Source organism: Enhydra lutris, unplaced genomic scaffold (assembly GCF_002288905.1).
Source record: "Enhydra lutris kenyoni isolate GAN:26980312 unplaced genomic scaffold, ASM228890v2 scaffoldscaffold50, whole genome shotgun sequence".
NCBI classification, from domain to species: domain Eukaryota; kingdom Metazoa; phylum Chordata; class Mammalia; order Carnivora; family Mustelidae; genus Enhydra; species Enhydra lutris.
Genome location: NW_019154134.1, coordinates 6,408,761 through 6,435,282, shown reverse-complemented (window position 1 = coordinate 6,435,282; position 26,522 = coordinate 6,408,761). Strand labels below are relative to the sequence as shown.

At 35.3% G+C, this 26,522-nt stretch overlaps 1 protein-coding gene across 1 annotated transcript in view; it reads right to left on the bottom strand.

Annotated features, from left to right (window-relative positions):
- LOC111156866 (Ski2 like RNA helicase 2) overlaps positions 1-26,522 on the bottom strand; it is a 111,536-nt gene that overhangs the window by 83,552 nt on the left and 1,462 nt on the right. The window contains exons 2-9 of the mRNA XM_022517971.1: positions 18,166-18,303; positions 16,356-16,422; positions 12,083-12,145; positions 11,057-11,169; positions 4,890-5,064; positions 3,764-3,854; positions 1,739-1,863; positions 454-552 (exon numbers count right to left, since the gene is read on the bottom strand). Of these exons, the coding sequence (XP_022373679.1) occupies positions 454-552; positions 1,739-1,863; positions 3,764-3,854; positions 4,890-5,064; positions 11,057-11,169; positions 12,083-12,145; positions 16,356-16,422; positions 18,166-18,303 (871 nt within the window). The remainder of the gene's footprint in view (positions 1-453; positions 553-1,738; positions 1,864-3,763; positions 3,855-4,889; positions 5,065-11,056; positions 11,170-12,082; positions 12,146-16,355; positions 16,423-18,165; positions 18,304-26,522) is intronic.

Genomic DNA, 26,522 nt, shown 5'->3' with positions numbered 1-26,522 from the left:
GGGTCACTGAAAGAGTTAAAAAATGTTGTGTATAATAGGTCATAAAATGGAGAGATATTAAAACTGGGAAAGCAAAACATAAAATATCTGAAACATGTCCTAAGTCCCTATTCTTCAGGCATTTTAAAACACTGGGAAAGAAGAAGGAAAAAAAACTGGGAAAGAAGAAGGAAAAAAAACTGGGAAAGAAGAAAAATCTTCATTTATGCGTAAGACAAACACAAGTTTTAAATATAATTTTTGAAATAAAACTACATACAAACCCAACAATTCTGGACCACAAAACTACTTAAGAAAAAAAATGGACTTCTACCATTCTACTTCAGTAAATTATTGCAGTAAGCACTGGGTGTTAAACACAAATGATGAATCCTGGAACGCTACAACAAAAACTAATGAAGTACTTATGGTGACGAACATAACATTAAAAAAAAATCATAATTACTCCCTTACATTTTCATCAACCACAAGGTGCAGGCCATCTCCCCCTGCTGGAAAAATGTAGTGTTGCAAAGGGGTAGGTCTATAGTCTGTGTAAATTACATGACAAGGCTGTAAAAAAAAAAAAGAAAGAAAGAAAAAAGAAAAACAATTAAACACATAATTTTATTTCTTTAAAATATTTAACCTACCTAGAAGACCTTGAAGAAATAAACTTTTGAATTCAACATTTCAAAAAGAGAAAAAACAAAAAATTTTTAAAACCGGGCAAGAGAAAAATGTGGAAAAATTACGTCTATTAAATTATACTACCATCTATTCCCTAATCAGGGCCAAATACATGATGTGAGTTTCAATAATGATCTTGGATTCATACCCTAGACCTGTGATGCCATAATTAAAGATGACACGTATTCCTACACAGCAGCAGTATGGTGACAGAGAATACTCCTTGAGGTAAAATGGGTATTTTTTTGCTCCACAAAGGTTTTTCAGAGCTTTACTAAATTGATCTAGCTCCTCCAGAAGATCACATAGGTTTCTATCCTACAGAAGCAACATGGATATTACAAAATCCCATTAGAGAGCTTATAAACAGATAACGGTTTATAAGAATACTGGTATAAAGGGAAAAAAAAGGGCAGGAAAGTTGGACTACAAAAACAGAAGGGAAACACAGTAAAAAGGCTGACTATGTTAACATAACAAAAATCAAATCACACGCTCAGGAGATGTACAGCTTTTTCCTGGTACTGAGGTCTTAGAGGAAATTCTCTACCTTAATGCCTCACTCAATGAGTAAATGCAGTAATTTCCAAACCTGGCAAAGAATCAAGATCAGGTTAGGAGCTTACAAGCCCCTACTCTCAGACATGCTGATATACTGGGTTTAAGATGGCACTTACAAATACACACTTGTGGGGCACCTGGGTGGCTCAGTGGGTTCTGCCTTCATCCAGGTCACAATCTCAGTGTCCTGGGATTGAGCCCCGCATTGGGCTCTCTGCTCAGCAGGGAACCTGCTTTCCCCTCTCTCTGCCTGCCTCTCTGCCTACTTGTGATCTCCCTCTCTCTATTAAATAAATAAATAAAATCTTAAAAAAAAAAAAAAAAAGAAAGAAATACACACTTGTAAGAGACTAGTCAGGTGATTCTGACAAGCCTGCACTCGATGTGAGACATAGTTTCATATTAAAGTCTTCTTAATCCTAGGCGGCATCAAGAACAAAGTATAAAAGATAGTAAAGCCAACTTCCAATGTTTTAAATACTGAAGACATCGAAAAGAAAGAAAATACCTGCTTATGTAAATGGCAGATCCATTCAGCAAACTGTCGGGCATTTGGAATAGTAGCCGAAAGAAACACATAGTGGACATTGTCAGGAAGCAAAATAATAGTTTCTTCCCATACAACACCACGCTCTGGGAAAAAAAAATTATATATATACACACTTTGGAATTCAGGGTCACTTTTTAAACAAGTCATCTAAAATTATTACCTCTCAAGCTCAGTAATTAGAAATGCAGACCACTTTCCACAAAGATATTTTTAGCCATAGACCCTTAATGAAAACTACTTTCTTTCTTAAGATGAAATATCTATTATCCAATAGAAAGTTAGTAAACTAAACCACTAAAACCACATGTACTCTGAAACAACAGCCTGCAAAGAGCAGCTCCGGACCGAATACTTTTCACACAGCATAACAAGAGTCCCATGACATTGTAAACAGAATTTCCATCTCACTTTGAGAAACAAAAGTTAATGGCTTGTAGAAAAGTTACAGCAACAAATTTTAAAGACACACCATTACTATACCATATAACATCTTTCATCCAAATCACCCTCATGATCTCTACACCTGAAAGACAGATTCCATTAGCAGCAAAAGTATGCCAGTTTTTATTTAATGGGAAAAACTAGAAAAATCAATTTGAGAGTTTCCCCCTAAAATAAAAAATCAGGAGCTTCTGGGTGGCTCAGTCATTAAGCATCTGCCTTCGGCTCAGGTCATGATCCCAGAGTCCTGGGATTATTGAGCCCCACATTGGACGTCCTGCTCAGCGGGAAGCCTGCATCTCCCCCCCAACTCCTCCTGCCTGTGTTCCCTCTCTGTCTCTCTCTGTCAAATGAATAAACAAAATCTTCAAAAAAAAAATCAATACAGAATTCCTGATTTCAAAACCTAAACAGCTCTGGTCAGAACTTAATTTAATTTTATGAATTTGAAAGCAGTGAAATGTTTAAAGGGCAAATGATTTCATAAATTATTATTACTTTCACTATAAATACAGGCTAACTCAGGGCCTTATTTTAAACAAAAAACTAAGTTTTAAGTGTGGACACGTTAAACATTTAACTTTTAAATGTTAACAGTACCCCTCCCAGTTCCACTCAAAATTCCAAGTATACTTACTTTTGCTTACAGTAGTATCATAGTTCAAGTAAAAGGATATTTTTTTCTCATTTGTATTTCGTAATCCCTATTTAGTATTTTTATCATAAACCTGCATTTCTTAGTTTTTAAAAACTAAAATACTAATAAAACCAAGTAAGCTGGGGCGCCTGGGTGGCTCAGTCATTAAGCGTCTGCCTTCAGCTCAGGTCATGATCCCCAGGTCCTGGGATCAAGCTCAGCAGGAAGCCTGCTTCTCTCCTTCTCCCTCTCCCACTCCCTTGCTTGTGTTCCCTCTTTCATTGTGTCTCTCTCTGTCAAATAAATATATAAAATCTTAAAAAAAACAACAACAAAACAAGTTAACTCTAGGCTAAAAGCTTTAAATATTTCCTTAACACTTATTTTACTTATTTGGAGAGTTCTCTATTAAAATCCAACCAGCTTAAGGGTGCCTGGGTGGCTCAGTTGGTTAGCTGTCTGCCTTGGGCTCAGGTCATTATCTCCGGATCCCAGACTGAGCCCAGCGTCAGGCTCCCTGCTAAGTGGGGAACCTGCCTCTTTCCCGCTACCCTGCTTGCTAATGCTCTCTCTCTCTTCCAAATAAAAAAATTAATCTTTTAAAAAAACAATTAAAAAAAATTAAACTAGTCTCAGTTCTAATTGTTTATTATAAATTTGCATTTTCACACCCAGAGTTACTAGTTAAAAGAAGCTGAAGTTAAAGAAGCTGAAGTTAAAAACCCATCAGAAGCTGGTTAAAAACCCATCAGAAATACTGTACCACGTTACCCACAATTTAGTTTATTAGAACTCTAGCCACATGAATAGTGAAAGCAAAATTTAACAACTACTTACTCAAAATTCCCAATGCCCTTATGAAGGAAAATATATGGCATACATCTCAGCAACACAGGAAAACATACCTGAATCTCTCATGTAATGAATTTCATCAAATATGACCCACGCTACTTCTCGCATAACTTCCGAACCTCTGTAGAGCATGCTTCTTAAAATCTAAAAAAATATAAACAATTTGGCAAAATTTGGCAGTTCTCTCTAATGAGGAATTTTGGAAATGCTTTAATGGAAATATTAAAATAATTTAGGTTACTTATCTTAAATATATCTCATAAATCAAATAATAGTCTCTCATGAAACCAATATAAATGACTTCTCAACAGTTAGTATTCAGGCACAATTCATGGAGAGAATTATTATCCCCTCTATCTACATATATCTTAAGTATGAAGCCACTTCACTGTACATATAACACTCATCACAAGATCCACACTATCTAGGGTATGAGAGTAACTTAAAATTATCTTCTATTCAACATATGGTACTTTATACTGTTCACTGATTTTTTTCTACTTCCTCTCACAACATGGATACTTTCTGGCAACCATATCCTGACTTTTGACTTAAAGAAAATCTATGTATGGAAAGAAATTTTGGGAACGGAAACTTACTTTGGGCACCAAAATGAAAAGTTAGCAATGCTTTTGGCTGGCTCTGCAGGCCAGAAGTTAATTTATGTTCTCCACAGTACCATGTCCTTATAAAATGCAGGGATATAATTCAAGAATGTATAAAAGTACTTGGTATAGCCAAGACAGCTAACTGTGTTCAAAACATAAGATATTTTAAGTATTTAAGTAAAATTTAACTATGACTATGGGAAGAAGTTTAACTTACCTGGACATTTTCAAAAAGTTATTTATGTATTTGTTATCAACTAAAATGCAAAAAAATATCACATGGAAGGAAAAGCCCCTACTTACATGAAACTATATGCAGAACTGTCAATGTATTTCCATGTCACTGACAATAAGTCTTTAAAAATATTTGGGAAAAAATTCTATCTATGTCATATGACAAAAAACAGGATTAGTAATTTACAACTAAATTTATGGAATTACTAAAGCTCTCAGAAAATAAAGTATTACATTTTATCTATACAGAGCAACTGATAAAGCCTTATATATTCTAATCATAGATACATTAATTAAAATTAAAAGGGAAAATTGGATGAGGCACCATATAAATTACCTCTGTAGTCATAACAAGACAAGACGCTGTAGGATTAATAGTAACATCTCCAGTCATCAATCCAACATCTTGAAATTCTTCATACATTTCCCGGTATTTCTGATTACTCAGAGCCTTAATTGGGCTAGTAAATATTACACGCTGTTTTTCCCTTAAGGCCAATGCAATGGCGTATCTAAAAATGTGAAACCAATTAAGAATAAAGCATCTAAAACCTTTTCTTTAAAGTACATAATTTTTAAAATTCTATTAATATATAAATTATGTCCCAACTTCCCCTAATTACTTATCTTAAACAGACTTGGCAGAACAGGAATATCTTGTTCAGTTTACTAGTGGCAAGCTATTAAAGTAATAATTAATAATCATTAATAAAGTAATGAAATGTAGTGGTCTAAATAAACAAGAATATTTAACTATGGTCTATTGGAATTAATGTAACTTAACTGCTAATACCAATAGGTTACTGATGGTTACCCTATTTCTTGGAAGTAAAACACTTTTGATTCTATAAAAAAGTTGAGAGCCTCTGCCCATCAGTTTATACATATATAAACAATCAGCAAATATGGGAAAATGAAATTTTGTTCTTCTGAGTTTCAAAAATAAGTTCATCCATATGTACTCTTTCCCCACGTGTAATAATTATCAAATCATTCCTTGCTGGGGAATTATGACTGGTTCTAATTTTGTAAAAGATATTCCACAACTATTAGCAAAATGAAATACAGTAGTTTTGTATTTTTATCTATCTGACAGAGAGAGACCATAAGTAGGCAGAGAGGCAGGCAGAGAGAGAGGGGGAAGCAGGCTCCCCTTTGAGCAGAGAGCCCAATGTGGTGCTCGATCCCAGGACCCTGGGATTATGATCCAAGCTGAAGGCAGAGGCTTTAACTCACTGAGCCACCCAGGCGCCCCAGTAGTTTTGTTCTTTTTTAAGGTAAATTCTATTAAGTAAGACCATGAAATGATAACTAAGGTTAGCACTGTGGTAGAGTCTCCTTGTTTAAAATATAATTCTGGCCCACGACAGGCTTATAACCTATTTGTGGAAATAAAAATAATATTCATCACAGCTGTATAAACATATTCCTCAAACAGTGAAATAAATAATTGTCGAAACATGGTAAAATACATAGTTCAAGAAATAGGTATGAAACAGAAAAGGATATAAAGATGCTATAATATATTAAATAACTGTCTACTTCTGAACAAAAAATTAGAAAATACAAAAAGAAAAAGGGAAGTATGATCCATACTCAGGGAAAAACTAATTCTTAGTGGGTCCAGATGTTGGACTTAGTAGACGAAGACTTAAATGCAGCTATCAGAAACACGTGCAAAAAAATGGAAGGAAGCCATGTTCTAAGAATTTAAAAAAAAGTAGAGGCTAATTATTCAACAAACAGGCCATCACAACAGAGAAGGCGAAACTATGACATAAATAAATGAAAACACTACGGATGAAAAGTATAACGGAAAGGAAGAATTCACTAGATGGGCTCAAGAGCAGATTTGAGATGACAGAACAATGTCTGTAAATATGAAGAAAGATCAACAAAAATAATCAAATTGAAAGAAAGAAACAGAAGAAAAAAATAGAGAACCTTGTGTCCCACTGGAAATTCCAAAGTGAGGAAAAAAAAAAGTATTTGAAAAAAATACAATGAAAACTTCCTAAATTTGTTTTAAAAAATATTAATCTACAGATCCAACAATCACAATGAACCAAAGCAGGAAAAAGTAAAAAAGAAGTACACATGGAAACACTGTCAAACTCTGAATAACAAAGACAAACGGAAAGTCTTCAAAGTAGTAAGAAAACATTAAACATTGGGAAATATTAAAAGACCGAAATCAAACTTTTGGAGATAAAAAATGCAATGTCTGATTTGAAATACACTAGATAAAAATAAAAATGATTAGACATTGCAGAAAAAAGATGACTACACTTTAAGACCTATCAAGAAAAGGTGTCCAAAGTGAAGAAGAATCAACTCCAAAAAACAAAATAGTAAGAAACAGAGTATAAGTGGGCTGTGAGACAACCTAAAGTGGCATGACAGAAGTTTAAGTGAGTCCCCAAGGAATAGGAGGAAGAGAAATGTTTCAAATAAAAAATAGGTGAAAGTATCTCAAATGTGATGAAAACTATAATAAACATACAAATCTGAGAAGGCCATCAAACTCAAGCATAAGAAACCTGAGAAGAACTATGTAAAGTCACATCATAACCAAACTGCTTCAAAACAGTAATGAAATTAAAAACAGCCAAACATCCCATCAGAGCAATATGCAAAGAAGCAGGAAAATACTGACCTATAATGAAAGGAAAAGTCAATCAGAACAGATGAAGAAGTAACAGACGAAAAAACCAGCAACAAGGACGTTTGAACAGTTTGTAACAGTAATCCGTATGTTCAAGAAACTAGAAGAGGGACACCTGGGTGGCTCAGTCGATTAAGTGTCTGCCTTTGGCTCAGGCATGATCTCAGGGTCCTGGGATCAAGCCCACATCAGGCTCTCTGATTGGGGCGGGGGGGTCTGCTTCCCTCTCTCCCTCCCCCATGCTCGTGTGCTCTCTCTCTCAAATAAGTAAATAAAATCTTTAAAAGAAAAAAAAAAAGCTAGAAGAAAGTTAAGTAGTAAGCAGAGATGTGGGAAATGAAAAGTAAAAACCACACACACAGATAAACTTTTAACAAGGAAAAATATAGTATGAGATGAAAATGCAATGAATGGGATTAATGACCTTATAGGCAATACAGAAGCAAAGATTAATGAAATGGAAGATAGAGCATTAGAAAAGGCCCAAATGAAACATACAAAATAGTATACACACAAAAAAACATACTATCAGTAAATCATGAGACAACTTTAAGTGGCCTAATGTAATCCAAATTATAGTCCTCGAAGAGGAGCCATAACAAGGAAAAAACAAATCCAAAACACAAGAAAAAACTACATGAAAAAACTACAACAAGCCTCACCATAAACTGCTTAAAACCACTGATAAAGATAAAATCTTAAAGCACCCAAGTAAAAAAGATGCATTATCTGCAGAGGAAAGGGGATTTCCTGTCATAAACTATACAAGTCAAAAGGTACTCTTAAAAGAATCAGAATTCTATATTAAGTGCAACTATCTTTCAAAAATGAAGACAAGGTAAAAGGTATTTAAGACATGCAATAGTTGAAAGAATTTTTCATCAGGATATTTGTACTACCATAAACTGTAGGGGCGCCTGGGTGGCTCAGTGGGTTAAAGCCTCTGCATTCGGCTCAGGTCATGATCCCAGGGTCCTGGGATCGAGCCCTGCATCGGGCTCTCTGCTCGGCGGGGAGCCTGCTTCCTCCTCTCTCTCTGCCTGCCTTTCTGCCTACTTGTGATCTCTGTCAAATAAATAAATAAAAAATCTTAAAAAAAAAAAACCAAAAACTGTAAAGGAGTTTCTTCGGGAAGAAGAAAAATAATGCCACACAGCAACCTGAATCAAACAACACGTCAAAACATACCAAAATATTTTGAAATCATATCAAAAGCATTTCCTAAATATACCAAGTCACACAAAACAAAATCTGTGGGGCAACTACAGCAATATTAAATATATATACCACTAAATGCCTGTATTAGTAAAAGAAAGGTCTCAAATCAATGACTTCACCTTTCCTTCCTAAAAAACTAGAAAAAGGAGATCAAATGAATCCTGCAAATCCAAATCTAAATCTAAATCATAAAATAGAAAACTAAAAAAACAACAGAGAAAAATCAATGAAACCAGAAACTTGTTCTTTGAGAACATCAGTATGACTGATAGACCGCTAGAAAACTAATCAGTAAAAAAATAAAGAACATCACCCTAATATCAAAACCAGATAAAGACACTACAATAAAACTGTAGACCAATATCCTTCATGAACATATATGCAAATAATAGTCTACCAAGAGGAACTTTTTTGGGGTTCCTACATCCCACAGAAACATGGTGGGGGGCTCCCCCACTCACACACCAAGCAATTCTTACTAACAGGGTGTCTTGGGAATTCAATTAAATGCTGACACTCCCCAGAGATAGCATCAGATTGTGCAGATTAAGGACTCAGTTCCTCAAAGACTGCCCTCCAGCCCAAATTGCCAGTAGCAAGCCCCAGGCCAGTTACCTGTGCTTCTGATCAACAGGCTTCAGACTGAAGGTTCCAACAACTTCCTCCTTGGTATACATCAATTTGCTAGAGTGGCTCACAGAACTCAGGAAACACTTACTTAACATTTATCAATATATTAAAGAATATAAATCAATAACCAGATGAAGAAATATGTAAGGAAAGGACAAAGAGCTTCCATACCCTTTCTATCCAGGAGTACACCCTTCCGGAACATCTATTTAGGGACATCTGCACATGTTTCCCAACCTGGAAGTTCACCGACCTGAGTCCTTTTGGGTTTTTATAGAAGTTTCACTCCATAGTCATGACTAAGTCATTGGCCACTGGCTGATTCAACCCCCAGGCCACTTCCATCTATCCTCCCTGGAGGTCACGCAAGAGGGGGGATGGAACTAAAAGTTCTAAACCTAATCACACAAGTGGTTCTCCTGGCTACAACCCCCATCCAAAAGTGACATCTCTAACCTTGCTCTATCACATGAAATTCCAAGGGTTTTAGGAACTCTGACTCAGGAACCGTGGATGAAGAGCAAATAAAAACATGAAATGTGTATTTGGTCATTCCAATGACCAAATATGTATTTCTTATAAATCACAATATTGCTGTTTATTCATAAGGTTATATAGATCACAACCCTACAGGGTTTATTGCAGGGTTTATCTCAGAGTTGTGTATTATTTGAAAATTAATGTCTTCATCATAGTAACAGAAAAAAAAACATTTGACAAAATACAACACCTAAATATTCTGTATGCGCGTGCACACGCACACACACACACGTTAAACTTGGAATAGAGGGGAACATCCTCAAGTTGATAAAAGGCATCTATGAAACACCTACAGATAACAGCATGCTGATGGTGGACTTAGTATTAGGAACAAGGCAAAGATGTCCTCCTCTCATCACTTCTATTCAACATTGTACTGGATGTCCCAATCAGTGCAATAAGGAAAGACATTAAGAGTATTGAAAATAAAACGAAAAGTGTTTTTTACAGAAATCAAACAGAAAAACTTAAACTCTTAAACAGTGAAATAAGAAACAAAGTTATTTTAAAATTTCATTTATTTATTTATTTATTTTAAGATTTTATTTATTTATTTGTCAGAGAGAGAGAGAGAGAGCGCGAGAGTGAGCACAAGCAGATAGAGTGGCAGGCAGAGGCAGAGGGAGAAGCAGGCTCCCTGCTGAGCAAGGAGCCCGATGTGGGACACGATCCCAGGACGCTGGGATCATGACCTGAGCCGAAGGCAGCGGCTTAACCCACTGAGCCACCCAGGCATCCCTAAAATTTCATTTAAAAAGCACAAGGAGAACAAAAATGGAACAGAGGAGCACAAGATAGCCAGAAAACAATTAACAAAATGGCAGTAGGTACACACCTATTAGTAATTACTTTAAATGTAAACAGACTAAATTCTCCCATAAAAAGACAGATGGCTTAATGGATTAAAAACTACACTCAGCTAAAAAAAGAATGTTACCTGAAAAAACAAACAAACAAACAAAAAAAACTACACTCATCTATATGCTACCTAAAAAGATTCACTTCAGAGTGTAAGGACACACACATACTAAAAGTGAAGGAGTGGAAAAGGATATTCCATGCAAATGGAAACCAAAAGAAAGCAGGGAAAACTATACTTCTATCAGATAAAACAGACTTTAAAACAAAGACTATAATAAGAGATAAAGAACTACATTACATAATAAAAGGGTCAATCCAATAAGAGTTTATATAAGATTAAAGCTAACAGGGGAATACCTACATATATAAAACAACTATAAACAGACCTAAAATTTCCTTTATTTTTTTTTTTTAAAGATTTTATTTATTTGACCAATAGACAGAGCATAAGCAGGGGGAAGGGCAGGCAGAGGGAGAAGAAGAAGCAGGCTCCCAGACAAGCAGGGAGCTCGATGCGGGCCTCGATCCAAAGGAAGATGATTAACCGACTGAGCCACGCGGGTTTTCCTTTAAACAGAAAGGCTACTCACTCAGCGCATACAGTCTTTCCTGCTGATGTATGTGCAGATACTAAAACAGACTGGTTATTATCAACACACTGAATGGCTTCTCTTTGAAAAGCATCAAGAATGAATGGGTATTCCTATAAAAAGAAAATAATAAGATCTGCATGAAAATTATCTAACCATTATCAGAACACACTGAAAATCAAGAAATGCTAACCCCAAGAGGCATTCTGGGAGCATTTCTTTATGATTCTATTTAGGAAATACACCACCCAATACAGAAAATTAGGAAGAGTAAAAAAATACCTTTCACTAAACAGCAAAGAAGTTAATTCTGCGGTCTAATTTTTAACTTTGCTAATATACACATTATGTTAGTTACTATAGAGTAACATTACCATTTATCAACAACATGTTTTGTGGTAGGCACTGTACAACACATTTTCCATATATTATTATTAAAAATCTTCACAATAACCCCTAAAACAGATATTCTTTCCTTTCACAGATGGGAACTCTGAAGCTCTTAAGTCCCTCACGTAAGTTCACTCAGCAGAGACAGAATAATACAGATCTACTAGACTTCTAAGAGTTCATGCTTACTCCATCATTCTGCCTACTTCATTTAAAGAAAATATGACTTAGAAAATTTCCATTAATCACTTAAGTTCTACAAAAACTTCCAAATCCATTTAATATAAGCATCAGAGTTTAAGTTTCATTATAATTTTGTTAAACTCCCAAAACTATATATATAACTTATTGTACACATGCTTTTTTCCCTAGAGAAAGGTTGATAACTTCCCTTTGATTCTTTAAAAAGATGGAGAACCATTACTTTCATTTTTAAAAATCTCTTCACGTGATTCTTTTTTTCTTTTTATCATGGTTGTTACTTATTTGGTTCTTACTATATTTGACTTCAGAAGGCTTCTTCTTGGTTTACATACACTGGGAAATATAAAAAAATCCCATTTGAAAGCATTTATCTTTAAGATTTTTAGAAAAGAGACACAAAACTATACAAACTGTATTGTCTAGCATACAGACCTTTGCAGCTTTTCCAACTCGAGGTTTAAGTGGTAAATAATCTTCATCTGCAGGAAGTGCAACCTGATGTGAAAAAAAAAAAAAATCACCAACTTACTATTTGGAGAACTGATACATTCAACACTCCATAATTAATGACAGTTTGAAAAATGTAAGTGATAGTGTTCAATACAGTCTTAGACACTGTAAAATCAAATAGCTGCCTTTAAGGACAAGTACTAAATTGAGAATAATCAAAAAACCTCTACCTGCGTTTATCTAATGGTAACATAATTAACACCTAAGTTTATCTCCCTGAAGAAATTGTGTTTATTAAGGTCTAGGGCCTATCCAAGCTTTGTATTTTCTATAACCTGATACTAATAAAAGCTAAAAAGAGCTGAATGGACATAAAAAGGGATGTTACTACACGAAAAGAAAACTATGAGGAATAAAATGATATTCCCCATTTGCTAAAACAAAACTTCTTTTCCTCCAGTGAAAATTAAGATCTGGAGAGCAGTTCATAATGTATCTAAATTCCCAAGAATCAAACCATTTAGTATATAAATCCACAGGGGCAAAATAAAATACACACAAAGATTAGAAATAATTTACAGTTATGAACAAAATTTCAGTAAGTATTACATGAGATTACCCATCTTAGAAATACTAAGAGCTTGGGGGTAATTTCCAAGCTGACCCTTGAACAAGACAGGATTTGGGGCAACAACTTTCCCCAGCCCCACTCTGAATGTCGAAAATCCATGTGTAACTTTGGATTCCTCCAAAACTTACCTATTAGTATACAGTTAACCAGAGGCCTTACTGATGACATAGTTAAACGCATATTTTATATGTATACTATACTCTCCCAATAATGTAAGCTAGAGAAAAGAATATAAAGAAAATCCTAAGGAAGAGAAAAACAAATTTATAGTACTGTGTTTATCAAAAAATACCTTTTAAGTGGACATGTGCAGTTCAAAATCACATTGCTCAAGGGTCAACTGTATAATCACAGTAACATGGGCAGTACTTTGAAAAGATCTAAGTAGATCCTGATTATAATTAAGAAAAGTGAAATTTAGTACATTATGAAACCTAATGAATAATACCCAGTAAAATGAATGTGCTAAAAGAAATGTGACATTCTAATGGCTGACAGACACATGAAAAAAATGTTCATCATCATTAGCCATCAGGGAGATTTCAAATCAAAATCACACTGAGATACCAACTTACACCAGTTAGAATGGCCAAAATCAACAAGACAGTACACAATAAGTGTTGGAGAGGATGTGGAGAAAGGGGAACCCTCTTAGACAGCTGGTGGGAATGCAAGTTGGTGCAGCCACTTTGGAAAACAGTGGGATTCCTCAAAAAATTAAAAACCCTATGACCCTCCAATTGCATTACTGGGTATTTACCCCAAAGATACAGATGTAGTGAAAAGAAGGGTCATATGTACCCCAATGTTCATAGCAGCAATGGCCACAGCCGCCAAACTGTGGAAAGAGCCAAGATGCCCTTCAGCAGACGAATGGATAAAGAAGATGTGGTCCATACATACAATGGAATATTATGCCTCCATCAGAAAGGATGAATACCCAACTTTTTTATCAACATGGACGGGACCGGAGGAGATTATGCTGAGTGAAATAAGTCAAGGACAGAGAATCAATGATCATATGGTTTCACTTACTTGTGGAGCGTAAGGAATAACACGGAGGACATTGGGAGAAGGAGATAAATGAGTTGGGGAAATTGGGAGGGGGAGACGAACCATGAGAGACTGTGGACTCTGAGAAGCAAACTCAGGGTTTTGGAGGGAAGGAGAGTGGGGGTGTTGGGTGAGCCTGGTGGTAGGTATTAAGGAGGGCATGTATTGCATGCAACACTGCATGTGGTGCATAAAAAAATGAATCTTGGAACACTGAAAAAATAAAATTTAAAAAAAAAAGGGAAAAAAAAGAAATGTGATATTCTAAATGGAACTATAAAGAGGAAACAACAATTAGAATTTGGTATTGCATCCATTAAGAAAAAGTAACTTATCAAGTGTTTTTATTAATGAATTAATACTTCCACAGGATAAAAAATAGTTTTCATTAGTCTTTTCCCTTAATACTGTATATTCTCCTTTATTAGGATTCTAAGAAACTTCTAAGTTGTTTCTGATTCCCAGCTGGTTTGATAGTTAGACAACTACTTATCCTAAATTTCAGGAAATGTCATGCTTTTGTATACCTCCATCTGTTATGAATATGACCAAAGTGAGTCTATCCAAGAAAGCACAACCCTTGGTACACTGACAAAATCAAATTTCTGGTTCTAGAATCTGAAGCCGAGACCCCAGATCATGGTATTATTCCCATCGAATATGATCAACCTATAGTGCTATATCAGATGAACTGAGTGACCCTCTCACATCTCTCCCTGTCTCCATCTGCAATAATGAGCCAGTCCTGTGCATGTGTGGGGACATGCTAGCACATATGCCTAAGTTCCAGCAAATACCATTCAAATTCACCCCCAAGTCACTACTTCTCAGGCTGAGGGGTGACATGTCTATGCCCTAGAGGGCAGATGTGGGAATGGGACCCCTGGTACATTCTATGACATAAGGAACATCACTGAGGAGCAATTAAGATGTTAACTTCTGCAAGATTTAACAGAAGAAAGAGCAATAGATTATGTTTTCACATGTATGAGAATCAGAGTTTTTGTTTTTATTTTCTGCAAACAGTCTGGGGTAACACTATCATATGACAGGAAAGACACTAAAGAATCAGAAAAATAGAAAACCAGCAAAACGATCAAGAGTCAAATAAACCTCCCACATAGTCACTGGTGACTTCTGCCACAGCAGTTTGGGAGAAATGGAGAAGAAATCTAATTGCAGCATATTTAAAAATGAATGGCAAGTTAGAAAGTCTAGCAGGGATTCTCCTAGCAGAGCACTCAAAAGCAACTCTGAAAAGGGACCACAACTCTTTATCTCTTTGTAATCAGTGAAAAATACAATGTATCTGTGTCTCAAAGATACATATTGAAATAATGACTACAAAATGGGGGGGAAACCCAACATACTGGCTGTAAAGCAACCTAAAATAAGAGAAGTTTCTGAATATTCATATGCTAATAGGAAAGAACAAAGAGAGAAGATATTTGATGCCAGAAACTACCAAGGGAAAATGGACTGATTTAAGGCTTTGTGAAAGAAAGGTAAGTTACAATCAAGAACATTGGCAAAACAAGCCTCCCTAGCATTGCCTTTTCCTTTGAGTGGATGTGACAGGTACAGACAGGCATGGTAAAGAAGGTTATAAACATAACCTGATAGCCTCTAAAGAAGTAAAAGCTATAGTTAGCTGCAAAAAGTGAGTAGTAACAGGATGGACTGCAGACAATTATGAAGAAAAAACTTTTGACCTCTTAAGAGCAAGTTTTGTGCTCCCTCACCATCTTTTTAAGACCAGAGCATTGAATAGGGTCTAACGTAAGTACTGAATGAATGATCAAATGGGTATTACAAAAGCCAAGCTAAGTGCTATTCTAAAGGAACATAAAGGAACTTATGAAAACAAGTGCAAAAGAGGTATTTTAAAAACAAGGTTCTAAATGTCTATCAAAAGCCATTTTTCTCAATTTGGAATTACTCTGCTTACTCAATAAAGTCTTTTAATAAGACTTATCAATTACCTGTAATAATAACTGTAAAGACAGAAGGCTTAGTATAAAGAAACAGTGTTACAGTTCCCTTATGTCCCTGATAGTTTATAAATTCTTACTTCTAAAGGGTTATGAAAGCTATCAGAGACTACCACCTTGTGGCGAATAATGAAATTGCAACATACCAGTAACCAGAGCAAGACACGAAAAAGCACGTGACCTGTAAAATGGCACTACTACTTGACTTCAGGAGTATGGGACTGAACGTGTACTGAACACCTACTCTGTGCCAGGTCCCTTACACTAATTTTCTTCTATAATCGTCACAATCACCCCATGAGGTAAATCCCATTATTCCAAATTTAAAAATTAAAAAAAAAAAAAAAAAGTCAAAAGGTTAAATTCATCTGAGACTATAGTTAGATAAAATGCTGTGTCAAGATCTGAGTTCAGTTTAGAATACAAAGCCCCAGCTCTTTCCACTGGACTACATACCCCACAGGAACTATTATTGTTTCCAAAGCCCCTAAGACCAAACTGCTTGCTAATGATCATACTAGACAGCCCAAAGCAAACTCCCATTGATAACACCAACTTCCTATATACTCTTTGTGCTTACCTCATGTGTACACCCTTCAACAGTTTCAACAGATTGCACCTTGACTCTGGGCATCAAGTCTGCCAAACTTAAAAAAAAAAAAATTATTGAAGTTATGTTAAAATACATTATTTTTTGTAATTAGATAATAAGCCTCTAGTCTTTACTGTTAAGGAAAATGACACTGCCCAATCATCAGTATGAAAATTGGAAAGAAAACTACTATTAAGAATATACAGGTGCGCCTGGGTGGCTCAGTGGGCCTCTGCCTTCACTCAGGTCATGATTCCAGGGTCCTGGGATCGAGCCCCACACTGGGCTCTCTGCTCAGCAGGGAGCCTGCTTCCTCTTCTCTCTCTGCCTGCTTCTCTGCCTACTTGTGATCTCTGTCAAATGAATACGTAAAATCTTTAAAAAAAAGTTATTAAAAAAAAGAATATTCAAAAAAATTTTTGGATTACTCAAATCTATGCTGAGAATTCAAAATTATCAATTAACATCTATATTTACAAAGAAAGTACAGATGCCAAGGGGATTATTCAAAAAATTATGTCAGGGGCACCTGGGTGGCTCAGTGGGTTAAGCCTCTACCTTCAGCTTAGGCCATGATCTCAGGGTCCTGAGATGGGGCCCTGCATGGGGCTCTCTGCTCAGGAGGGAGCTTGCTTCCCCCCTCTCTCTCTGCCTGCCTCTCTGCCTACTTGTGATCTCTCTCTGTCAAATAAATAAATGAAATCTTTAAAAAAAAAAATTGTTAGCATAGTTCCAGTAACAATTAAAAAAAAAAAAAAAAAAGAACCCCTCCCTCCAAAGTATTGCCACTACTTCAAAACATGAAGCTGATTATAAAAACCATCACATGATAGAGAGTACAAAATAAATCAGCTTAATATAGACATTGCTATAATTCATAGAAGTATTCCTTATTCTCTTCAAAATCCTAAGTTCTTATCTAGGTTCCGTTTAGACTCTGAAAAGGACAGGATTATGGATAAACTGAAGAAAAATCATACTTTGGATAAAACCCAAGGGTTACTACAATAAGCAACAAGGATTTTAAACTGCGACTATATTGTAACCTATTCCAGTGGCTTTGGAAAACAGTGCACCTGAAATATTTCAGTGACACATCTACCACCATTAATAGTAGCTACTTCTGTTAGCTACAACAGCTGATTTTTAAAATTCACAGAGTAAATTTTTCACAGTAGTACCAAGCCAAAATATGGCATACAAGAAGAGAGAAGCAAAGCTGTGCAGATTCTTCACCATAATAACAAACAGGTCAACCTAACTAATTGGTATCAACTTCTACAATGAGAAGAGCAACCAGCTATTTTAGTCACAGATATCCATGGGTCTCCCTCACTGACAGAAGTCTTGAGATTCATAGCCACTCTACTGCAACATTTAACAGTAAAAATCTAATTCCTCTTAATATTCCTTCTCACTTATACTTTCCATTGGGCCAGTTTTATTCTTTCCATTTTTTTCCACTCTCAGCGATCCTCTTCTCGGGAGATTAACAAATAAAAGCAATGTGGGGGTATTTTTCTTAAAAAAACAAAACAAAACATGAGGCTTCAGGATTCTTTTTCAAAATTGGGTTCTAAAATATTAAAAGATAAACCTTATCTATATTGCCTTCCATTTCCCCAGATGTTCTAAACAGATGTTCTATATTTTTGTATGAATATATAACTAAAAAACATTTTTCATTTAATTCAACAAACACTTTAATAAAAAAGTAGCAACATATAAGTAACTTTCCAGACTTCATGCAACCATCTAATTTAAGAGTTACTAACATTTATGACAATGGAAATACTACCTTAAATCTTCGGTTACTGATTCTTCCACCCTAGGCTTCTTTCCAAAAATGGGTTCATCTGTGCCCTCAAAATCTGCATCTCTCTTGGTTTTTCCAGTATTAGTTGACTCTGATTGCAATTTACCATCAAAACGTTTCCTAAAAAGTAAATGGTTTAGAATCAATTCTGCAGTATCAGTTCTTACTTTAAGGGTGATTTTGTAAATTACTATTCTGTATATAGTAGACATCATTTACAGAAAGTCATGCAAGTAGATGTTACAAATCAAAACTGGCTAAAAGCCAGAATACCCTAATAAAACTGAACAGTACTCTTTTGAAATTTCATATTTTCTTGTAAGTTTTGCTTTTAAAAATATTCTACAGCTCACATTAACATAATTAACATACTTTCAAAAATATAAATTAAAACAATGTTAAACATATTTACGTAAGCACCTTCAATAAAAACTTAACGCTTTCACTGGTCCTATAATTATTACTATTAAAGAGATAATTTTTTGTGATTGGAGTCACTGGTCAAAAGTACTGACAATAAATGGTATTGGTGGGCTAGAGATATCCAGATAGGAATTTAACCTGACCTACACGCTTGTTACATGAAACAATCAATTACATGTGGATCTCAGATCTAATTATGAAAGGCAAAACAACAAAGCCTCTAGAAAACAAAAATATTTTCGTGTTTTACTAAACAGGACATAGAATTACTAATCAAAAATTAAGTCTGATAAGTTGGAGTGCATTAAAACTAAGAATTTCTTTTAATCAAAAGATATCATTAACAGAGTAAGGGGCAAGACAAAGAAGACATCTGAACTACATATAACTGACAAAAGTTATATATCTAAATAAAATATGGGGGTGGAGATTACAAATTTAAAAATAAATAAATAAATAAATGGGAAAAAAAAAAAAAAAAAAGAGGTGAAAAAAAAAAATAAAAAAAAAAAAAAAAAAAAAAAAGGGAAAAAAAAAAAAAAAAAAGACCTGAACAGGCATTCTACAGAAGAGGATATCCAATTGGCCAGTAAGCATATGAAAATAAGCTCAAAGTAAGTACTCACAGGGAAAATGAAAATTAGGCTATACTCAATCGGTGGCTCTCAAATTTTTGAACTCTGAATTCTTTGCAAGTCTTAAAAATGATGGAAGATTTCAAAGAATTTTGCTTATGTAGTTATAACTACTGGTATTTACCACATCAGATATTAAAATCAGGAATTTTAAAAATATTTACTTCATTCTAAAAGTCATAACAAGGGGCGCCTGGGTAGCTCAGTGGGTTAAAGCCTCTGCCTTCAGCTCAGGTCATGGTCTCAGGGTCCTGGGATTGAGCCCCACATCAGGCTCTCTGCTCGCTGGGGAGCCTGCTTCCTCCTTCCTCTCTGCCTGCCTCTCTGCCTCCTTGTGATCTTTCTATCTGTCAAATAAATAAATAAAATCTTTAAAAAAAAAGTCATAACAAAACTGTAATATTACCATAAATAACTTCTGATAAAAAGTAAGTATTTTCAAAATGAGAAGAGCAGCACTGTTTTTTTATTTTTACAAATTTCTTTAATGTCTGGCTTAAGAGAATACATCTGGAGCTCACACCTGTTTCTGCATTCAACCTGAGACAGGTACCATCATGAATTTCATGAACAATGCTGAGCCAAAGTCAGACACAAAGGCATATATTCTGAATGATTCCATTTACATTATATTCACAAACAGAAAAAAAAATAGTATGTTTTCAGGATAGTCACTTCTTCTGGAGGAAAAGAAGGAGGTCTGAAATATTTTATATTTTCTCCCAAATGAGGGTTACATCAGTATGTTCATTTTATGAAAATTCAGCTTAAGGACTTCTATATTTCTCTTTTTATGTTTTACTTAAAGAGAAAAGTTTTTTTTTTTTTTAAAGAGTAACAAATAGTAATGATCTGTATGCTTGAACAATCTTTCCATAACAAAGTTCCTTCTTTGACACTTAGCAAAACCTGAAATTTATAAATCCTATTACTCCCAATTTAGTCAGAAAGGTATTCACTCTTGTCCCATGTTTCCTGCTGACTACTTTGGTGAATCTCTTTTGGACAAGCCATCAATATCCTTGGGCCTCAGTAAAGTAAGACATTTGGATGATATCTAATCTCTCCAGTTCTAACATTCTACTATTCTATCCTTGAATTATTAAGCATCAATAAAACCATTACAATTAAAACCATTACAAGTGGGGTGCCTGGGTGGCTCAGTGGGTTAAAGCCTCTGCCTTCGGCTCAGGTCGTGATCCCAGGGTCCTGGGATAGAGCTTCACAGAGCTTCACAGAGCTTCGCATCGGGGAGCCTGCTTACCCCTCTCTCTCTCTGCCTGCCTCTTTGCCTACTTGTGATCTCTGTCAAATAAATAAATAAAATCTTAAAAAAAAAAAACATTACAATTAAAACCATATAACTGTAATGTAATAAAACCATTACAATGGAAACTTATGGTGACAACCATAAAACAAAAACATTTAGTTTGTATAACCTTGAGAAACTTAAAACCTAAATTTATAGAACACGTTCCTTCAGAAGAGCTATATTATTCATTACTGTATGTTAGACTTCTAGGTCTCCAATTATTTATTTCTCTTATAGCTTGGTATGTCAGTCACATGGGGAACTTGCACACTTTAAACACCTGAGTTAAACAGAAAGATGGAAATAAAAAGTGTCATAGATAACAAGGTTACTCTTTAAGAATAAGTTTATTTTTTTTCCAAGATTTAATTTTTAAAAGTAATCTCTACACCCAGTCCAGAGCTTGAACTTACAACCCTGTGATCAAGAGTCGCACACTCTAGCAAGTGAGCCAGTCAAGCGTCCAGAAGACTAAGTTTTTGATTTACTGAAACTGCAAGAAAATGTTATTTATAGACATCACAACCACATCATGGTATCCTACATAGAATCCTTTTCTTTTTTTTTTTTTTTTAAAGATTTTATTTATTTATTTGACAGAGATCACAAGTAGGCAGAGAGGCAGGCAGAGAGAGAGGAAGGGAAGCAGGCTCCCTGCTGAGCAGAGAGCCCGATGCGGGACTCGATCCCAGGACCCTGAGATCATGACCCAAGCCGAAGGCAACGGCTTAACCCACTGAGCCACCCAGGCGCCCAGAATCCTTTTCTTATACAGGATATTAATGCTACTAGCAAAATATGTTTGTAGATTAGATAATAGCACTGTATCAGTGTTAATTTTCTAATTCTGGTAATTGTTCTCAGGACTGAGACGTGGACTCCACTGTGGGGTAGAGAAGAGAGGCACCATTCTGCCTGCCACACTGTTGAAAACACAAAATGGTACATCTCCTGTGGACACTTTGACAACACCCAGCAAAATTACATACGTTAACTCTTTAACCTCGTAATTCCACTTGTAGAAATCTACCCCAAAGAAAAAAATGGCAAAAAAAAATTTAAAACTAAAAAAAAAAAAAAAAAAAGGAGGGTGCCTGGGTGGCTCAGTCATTTAGCATCTGCCTTCAGCTCAGATCATGATCCCCAAGTCCTGGGATAAACCCCACATTGAGCACCCTGCTCAGCAGAAGCCTACTTCTCCCACTCTCCCTGCTTGTGTTCTCTCTCTCGCTGTGTCTGTCAAATAAATAAAATCTTAAAATAAACAAATTTTTAAAAAGACAAACACGTACAAGGCTACCTGTAATAGTAAAAAACTGAAAATAACCCAATATCTATTAAAAGAATAAACATTACATCCACATAAGGAATTACAACCATGCAGCTATAAAAAAGAAACAGTTACTATATTAACATGGAGTTATGTCTGTTTCATCACGCTAAGCGAAAAATGATGAAAAACAGTTCTTATATGGCATCTTTTGTGTAACAGTGAGTGGAGAAGGCAGACACAGATATGCACATGCGCATGAGTATTTTCAGAAAGAAATAATGAAAAGAAACCCAAAACTCAAGGGCAGAGAAAAACAGGCCAGAAGACACAAAGATAAAAGCAAGGATGTTCTGTTTTATACTTATGATTTTGGAATTGTAAAATAATGTTTTACATAATTTCTTAAAAATTAAATTCCTGGGGCGCCTGGGTGGCTCAGTGGGTTAAAGCCTCTGCCTTCAGCTCAGGCCATGATCTCAGGGTCCTGGGATCGAGCCCCACATCGGGTTCTCTGCTCAGTGGGGAGCCTAGCCTGCTTCCTCCTCTCTCTGCCTGCTTCTCTGCTTACTTGTGATCTCTCTCTGTCAAATAAATAAATAAAATCTTTAAAAAAAAAATTAAATTCCTAACAATCCTCAAAAGTAGAAAATAAATTGAAACAAATGAACCCAATACATATCAAATTGGTAGCACAAACATCTAGAAAAGGAACTACTAAAGAGTATTCTCCTCGTCAGTATGATGTATTTTTCTAAGGACAAAAAGAATCACATATTAGAACCACAAACTATTCAACGTTCTATTCTGAATGGCAATAATATATTGTTATTTTTGACTATTACAAGAATAAAATTTAAATATGTAATTATCATTAGGTATGAAGATTTTCCACAAAAAAAGGGCATACAATTATCAAAATCAAAGCCAAATAAAAACCCTGTAATATTAATTACACTGTAAATGTCAGTATGCACTTTATTTTTTCTAAAAACAGTGATTCCCCAGTTCATTCCACTCTAGAGGCCTAAAAGCAATGAAATCCTGAAGCAATGAGCACTCTAAGCACCAAATAACATTTTCCACTATAAGGAACTGGAGACCCTTTGGAGAGATCAGATTCCAGGTTTGGACTGAAAAAGCATATTATGAGTCTAGAAAATCTTTTGCCAAAAAGCACAGAGGCTATCAAAGCCTGACCAAGCTTGCCAGAAGAACACAAGGGCCAATTTAAAGAGTACTCATCGGTAGGAATATCAAAAATAGTAATGCAAATGTCTCAAGTGTCCACCAAAACATGAAGGTATAAATATATATGGTATATCCATAAAACTGAAAAGAGAAACTGGAGACACATGCCTCAGTTGAGTGAATCTCTGAAGCACTAACTATGAGAAACCAGGCAAAAAAAGGAATATACACTGTAGTATTCCATTTAAATTGAATTCTAGAAAATGCAAGTTGTTTTCCAGTGCCAGAAAGATGAGGGGTTGCCTGGAAGCAGGGCTGGAGAGAGGAATGCACTACAAAAAGGCATGCAAAATATTTAGAGGTCTTGGAAATGTTACCTTGATTGTGGTAGTGATTTAGGAAACTTTAAATATACACCAATAAAGCTTTAAAAAAAAAGATAAAAAAAGAATGCAGACGAGTGCAACATACCAAATCATAAAAATCCATTCATTCATCAAAAAGCTTAACATAGGGCGCCTGGGTGGCTCAGTGGGTTAAGCCGCTGCCTTCGGCTCAGGTCATGATCTCAGGGTCCTGGGATCGAGTCCCGCATCGGGCTCTCTGCTCAGCAGGGAGCCTGCTTCCCTTCCTCTCTCTCTGCCTGCCTCTCTGCCTACTTGTGATCTCTGTCTGTCAAATAAATAAATAAATTATTTAAAAAAAAAAAAAAAAAGCTTAACATATAATCATACACCCATGTTGGTCACCATGAGAAGTACCTTAGGGCACAACTCATTTCTCCTCAAACCAATCAAGAATCAAGCATTTTCCTGCTTTTTGTCTATGAACTGCATTTCAGGGTAAACTGCTGATAAGAGAATTTTCTTTTTTATAGATGACTTTGAGGTAATAAATGCAGAAAGGACAAAATAGAAAAAAAAAAATCACCATTTTGCCAACTACCACAGAAATAAAATAGCAAAGCATGCTAAAGCCATTATGTGAAAATTTGAAGGTTCATCTTTTTTAACCCACTCACCCATCTTAAAAACTACATGTCTCATGATGTAATGCAACTGAAGTGCAAAGCAGCACTATGAATTATTCCTATGTAAACTGAATCTTATTAACTCTCTATCAGAGGTGTCCAATAAATATATACATATACAATGCAGACTTCACATGTAATTTTACATTTCTAACCATATTAAAAGTATTAAAATCAGTTTTAATATATTTCATTTAATCCGATGTATAAAAAATACTACCAATTCAGTATACATCAAGATAAAAATTAATGGGGGTAGTTTGCATTTTTTCAAAAGCTGGTGTATATTGTATATTCAGAGCACTTCTCAATTCTGACTACGGTTTAAGTGTGTAACACCTACAGGGGCATAGCAGGTATTATATATACTACACAGTTAAAGCTTTGGATATAAGGACAATTAACAGTAAATACTTAAGGATATAAGAGCTCGTTGTGTAACAGCATAAGAAAGCAAATTCAGGTTTTAGAGACTATAGAGGACAGAGGACCTGGTTCTTCATCTCAGCTATCCCTCCAAAAGACATCAAAGGCATAGGGAAAAAAGAGGGAAACTATTGTAGAATAAGACTTCGGGGATATACCAACCAGAACAGTGTATGAGCTTTGTCTGAATCCGGATTCACATAAACTAAGTACAAAAAAGTACCTTTGAGACAACTGGGGATTTCTCATTCTGGACTGAATATTCAATGATATTAAGGAACTGATGTAAATTTTCTGGCGTATAGTAATGGCATGACAACTATGCTAGAAAAAGGTGTGCTTGGATGGCTCAGTGGTTATGAGTCTGTCTTCAGCTCAGGTCGTAATCCCAGGATCCTGGGATGGAGCCCCACATAGGGCTCCCTGCTCAGTAGGAAGCCTGCTTCTCCCACTCCCACTCCCCCTGCTTGTATTCCCTCTTTCACGCTCTCTCTCTCTCTCTCTGTCAAACAAATAAACAAAATCTTAAAAAAAAAAAAATTATGCTAGAAAAAAATTATTATCAGTAAGATGCAACTGAAACATTTGGGGAAAAATAATATGATGAACAGCATTCAATTTATTAAAAAAAAAAAAGGGGGCGGTGTAGGAATAGAAGAACCATGACTTGATAATACTGAAGATGGTATGGATACACGGAGTTCTTCGTACTATTCTCTCTCCATGCTCTCCCACACTCCAGCCATATATTAACAATTTTCAAAATATAAAGTTTCTTTAAAAAGTATCCACTTGATCTAGAGTATAAAATACGCAAAAAGTTTCTCTAAATTCACGATTTGCCCTATGTTACCTAAGCGGGATAAGAACCATGCATATTATGTTATGAATAATAATTATCATAGTGTGATAGCTGGAATCAGGCAAATTGGGTTTTTTTCCTAAAACCACTAGAAGAGCAGATCTAGCTAGAAATGTTAGAAAATAAATTCCTTAAATCCCTAGTGTTCTATATTTTCTTATTCATTTCCCTTCTCTAATGTTCATGTATTTCCTAGTAAAATTAAAATGTAAAACTTTTGTATCTTACAAACTTTCACTTGGTAAGCTGTACTGGACAAAGTGAGTTAATTTTACCCTAGTAATTTTGAAGCACAGTATTTACTAAAGTTGGCAATTACTTGTATTGCGTATTGTCTTCACATCACAGTTGCGCATTCAAACTATAGTAACTATTAATTATTCCCATTTGGGAAAAAAAAAAAAAGGCACAAACGTGTCCTCCTTTCTCATTTTCCCTGAAATGTACCCCCAAACTCTCCAACTCCTTCCAAATCAATGAAAAAGATTATTTTTCCACTTTTTTTTTTTTTTAAGTAGGAGTACTTACCTGACACTTCACACCCCTGACTATTCTGTTTCTCTAATCCTTATCGTCAGTACTTGCCCATATGTACCTCCAACTCAAGCAGTACATCCAAATGTAACATCCAAATGTATACTTCAGTTCTGAGGTTTGCCCAAAACCTAATTAAAATTGCTCCCTGGAAACCTCTATATGGATATGCTATCATAACTTTGTCTCAAGTCAAATTAATTTCATTTTCAAATTAAAAGCACCTGTAAATTTCCTTATATTTCTTCTCCCTGATATACAGATCAAAATGTCTCTTTTGACTTCCTTTCCATGGTTCTGGCCTGTTCCATTCTTAAGGCTTGTCACTTTTCTTCACAACATTTTGCACCTTTCTTTTTCCTTCCTTCTGCTACCTCCTGACTTGAGATTCTTTTGGTTTCCTAACTGACTGAACTAAAATGCTTCCTTAATTTACTTTCTTATTCTTGTTGTCTTTCCTCTTTCAATATACTCTGATAACCACTACCACGTTACTTTCCTAAACTAGCACTTTTCTTACCCTAATCAGCAAGTTCGGAAAAAAAAAAACATAAAACCCCACAAAAATCTAATTTATCAGCGTTTAAAAATGAAATTATAATTCAGGTGCTTGATAGTCAAGATCCTTCACAATCTAAAACCAGTTTTTATTCTCA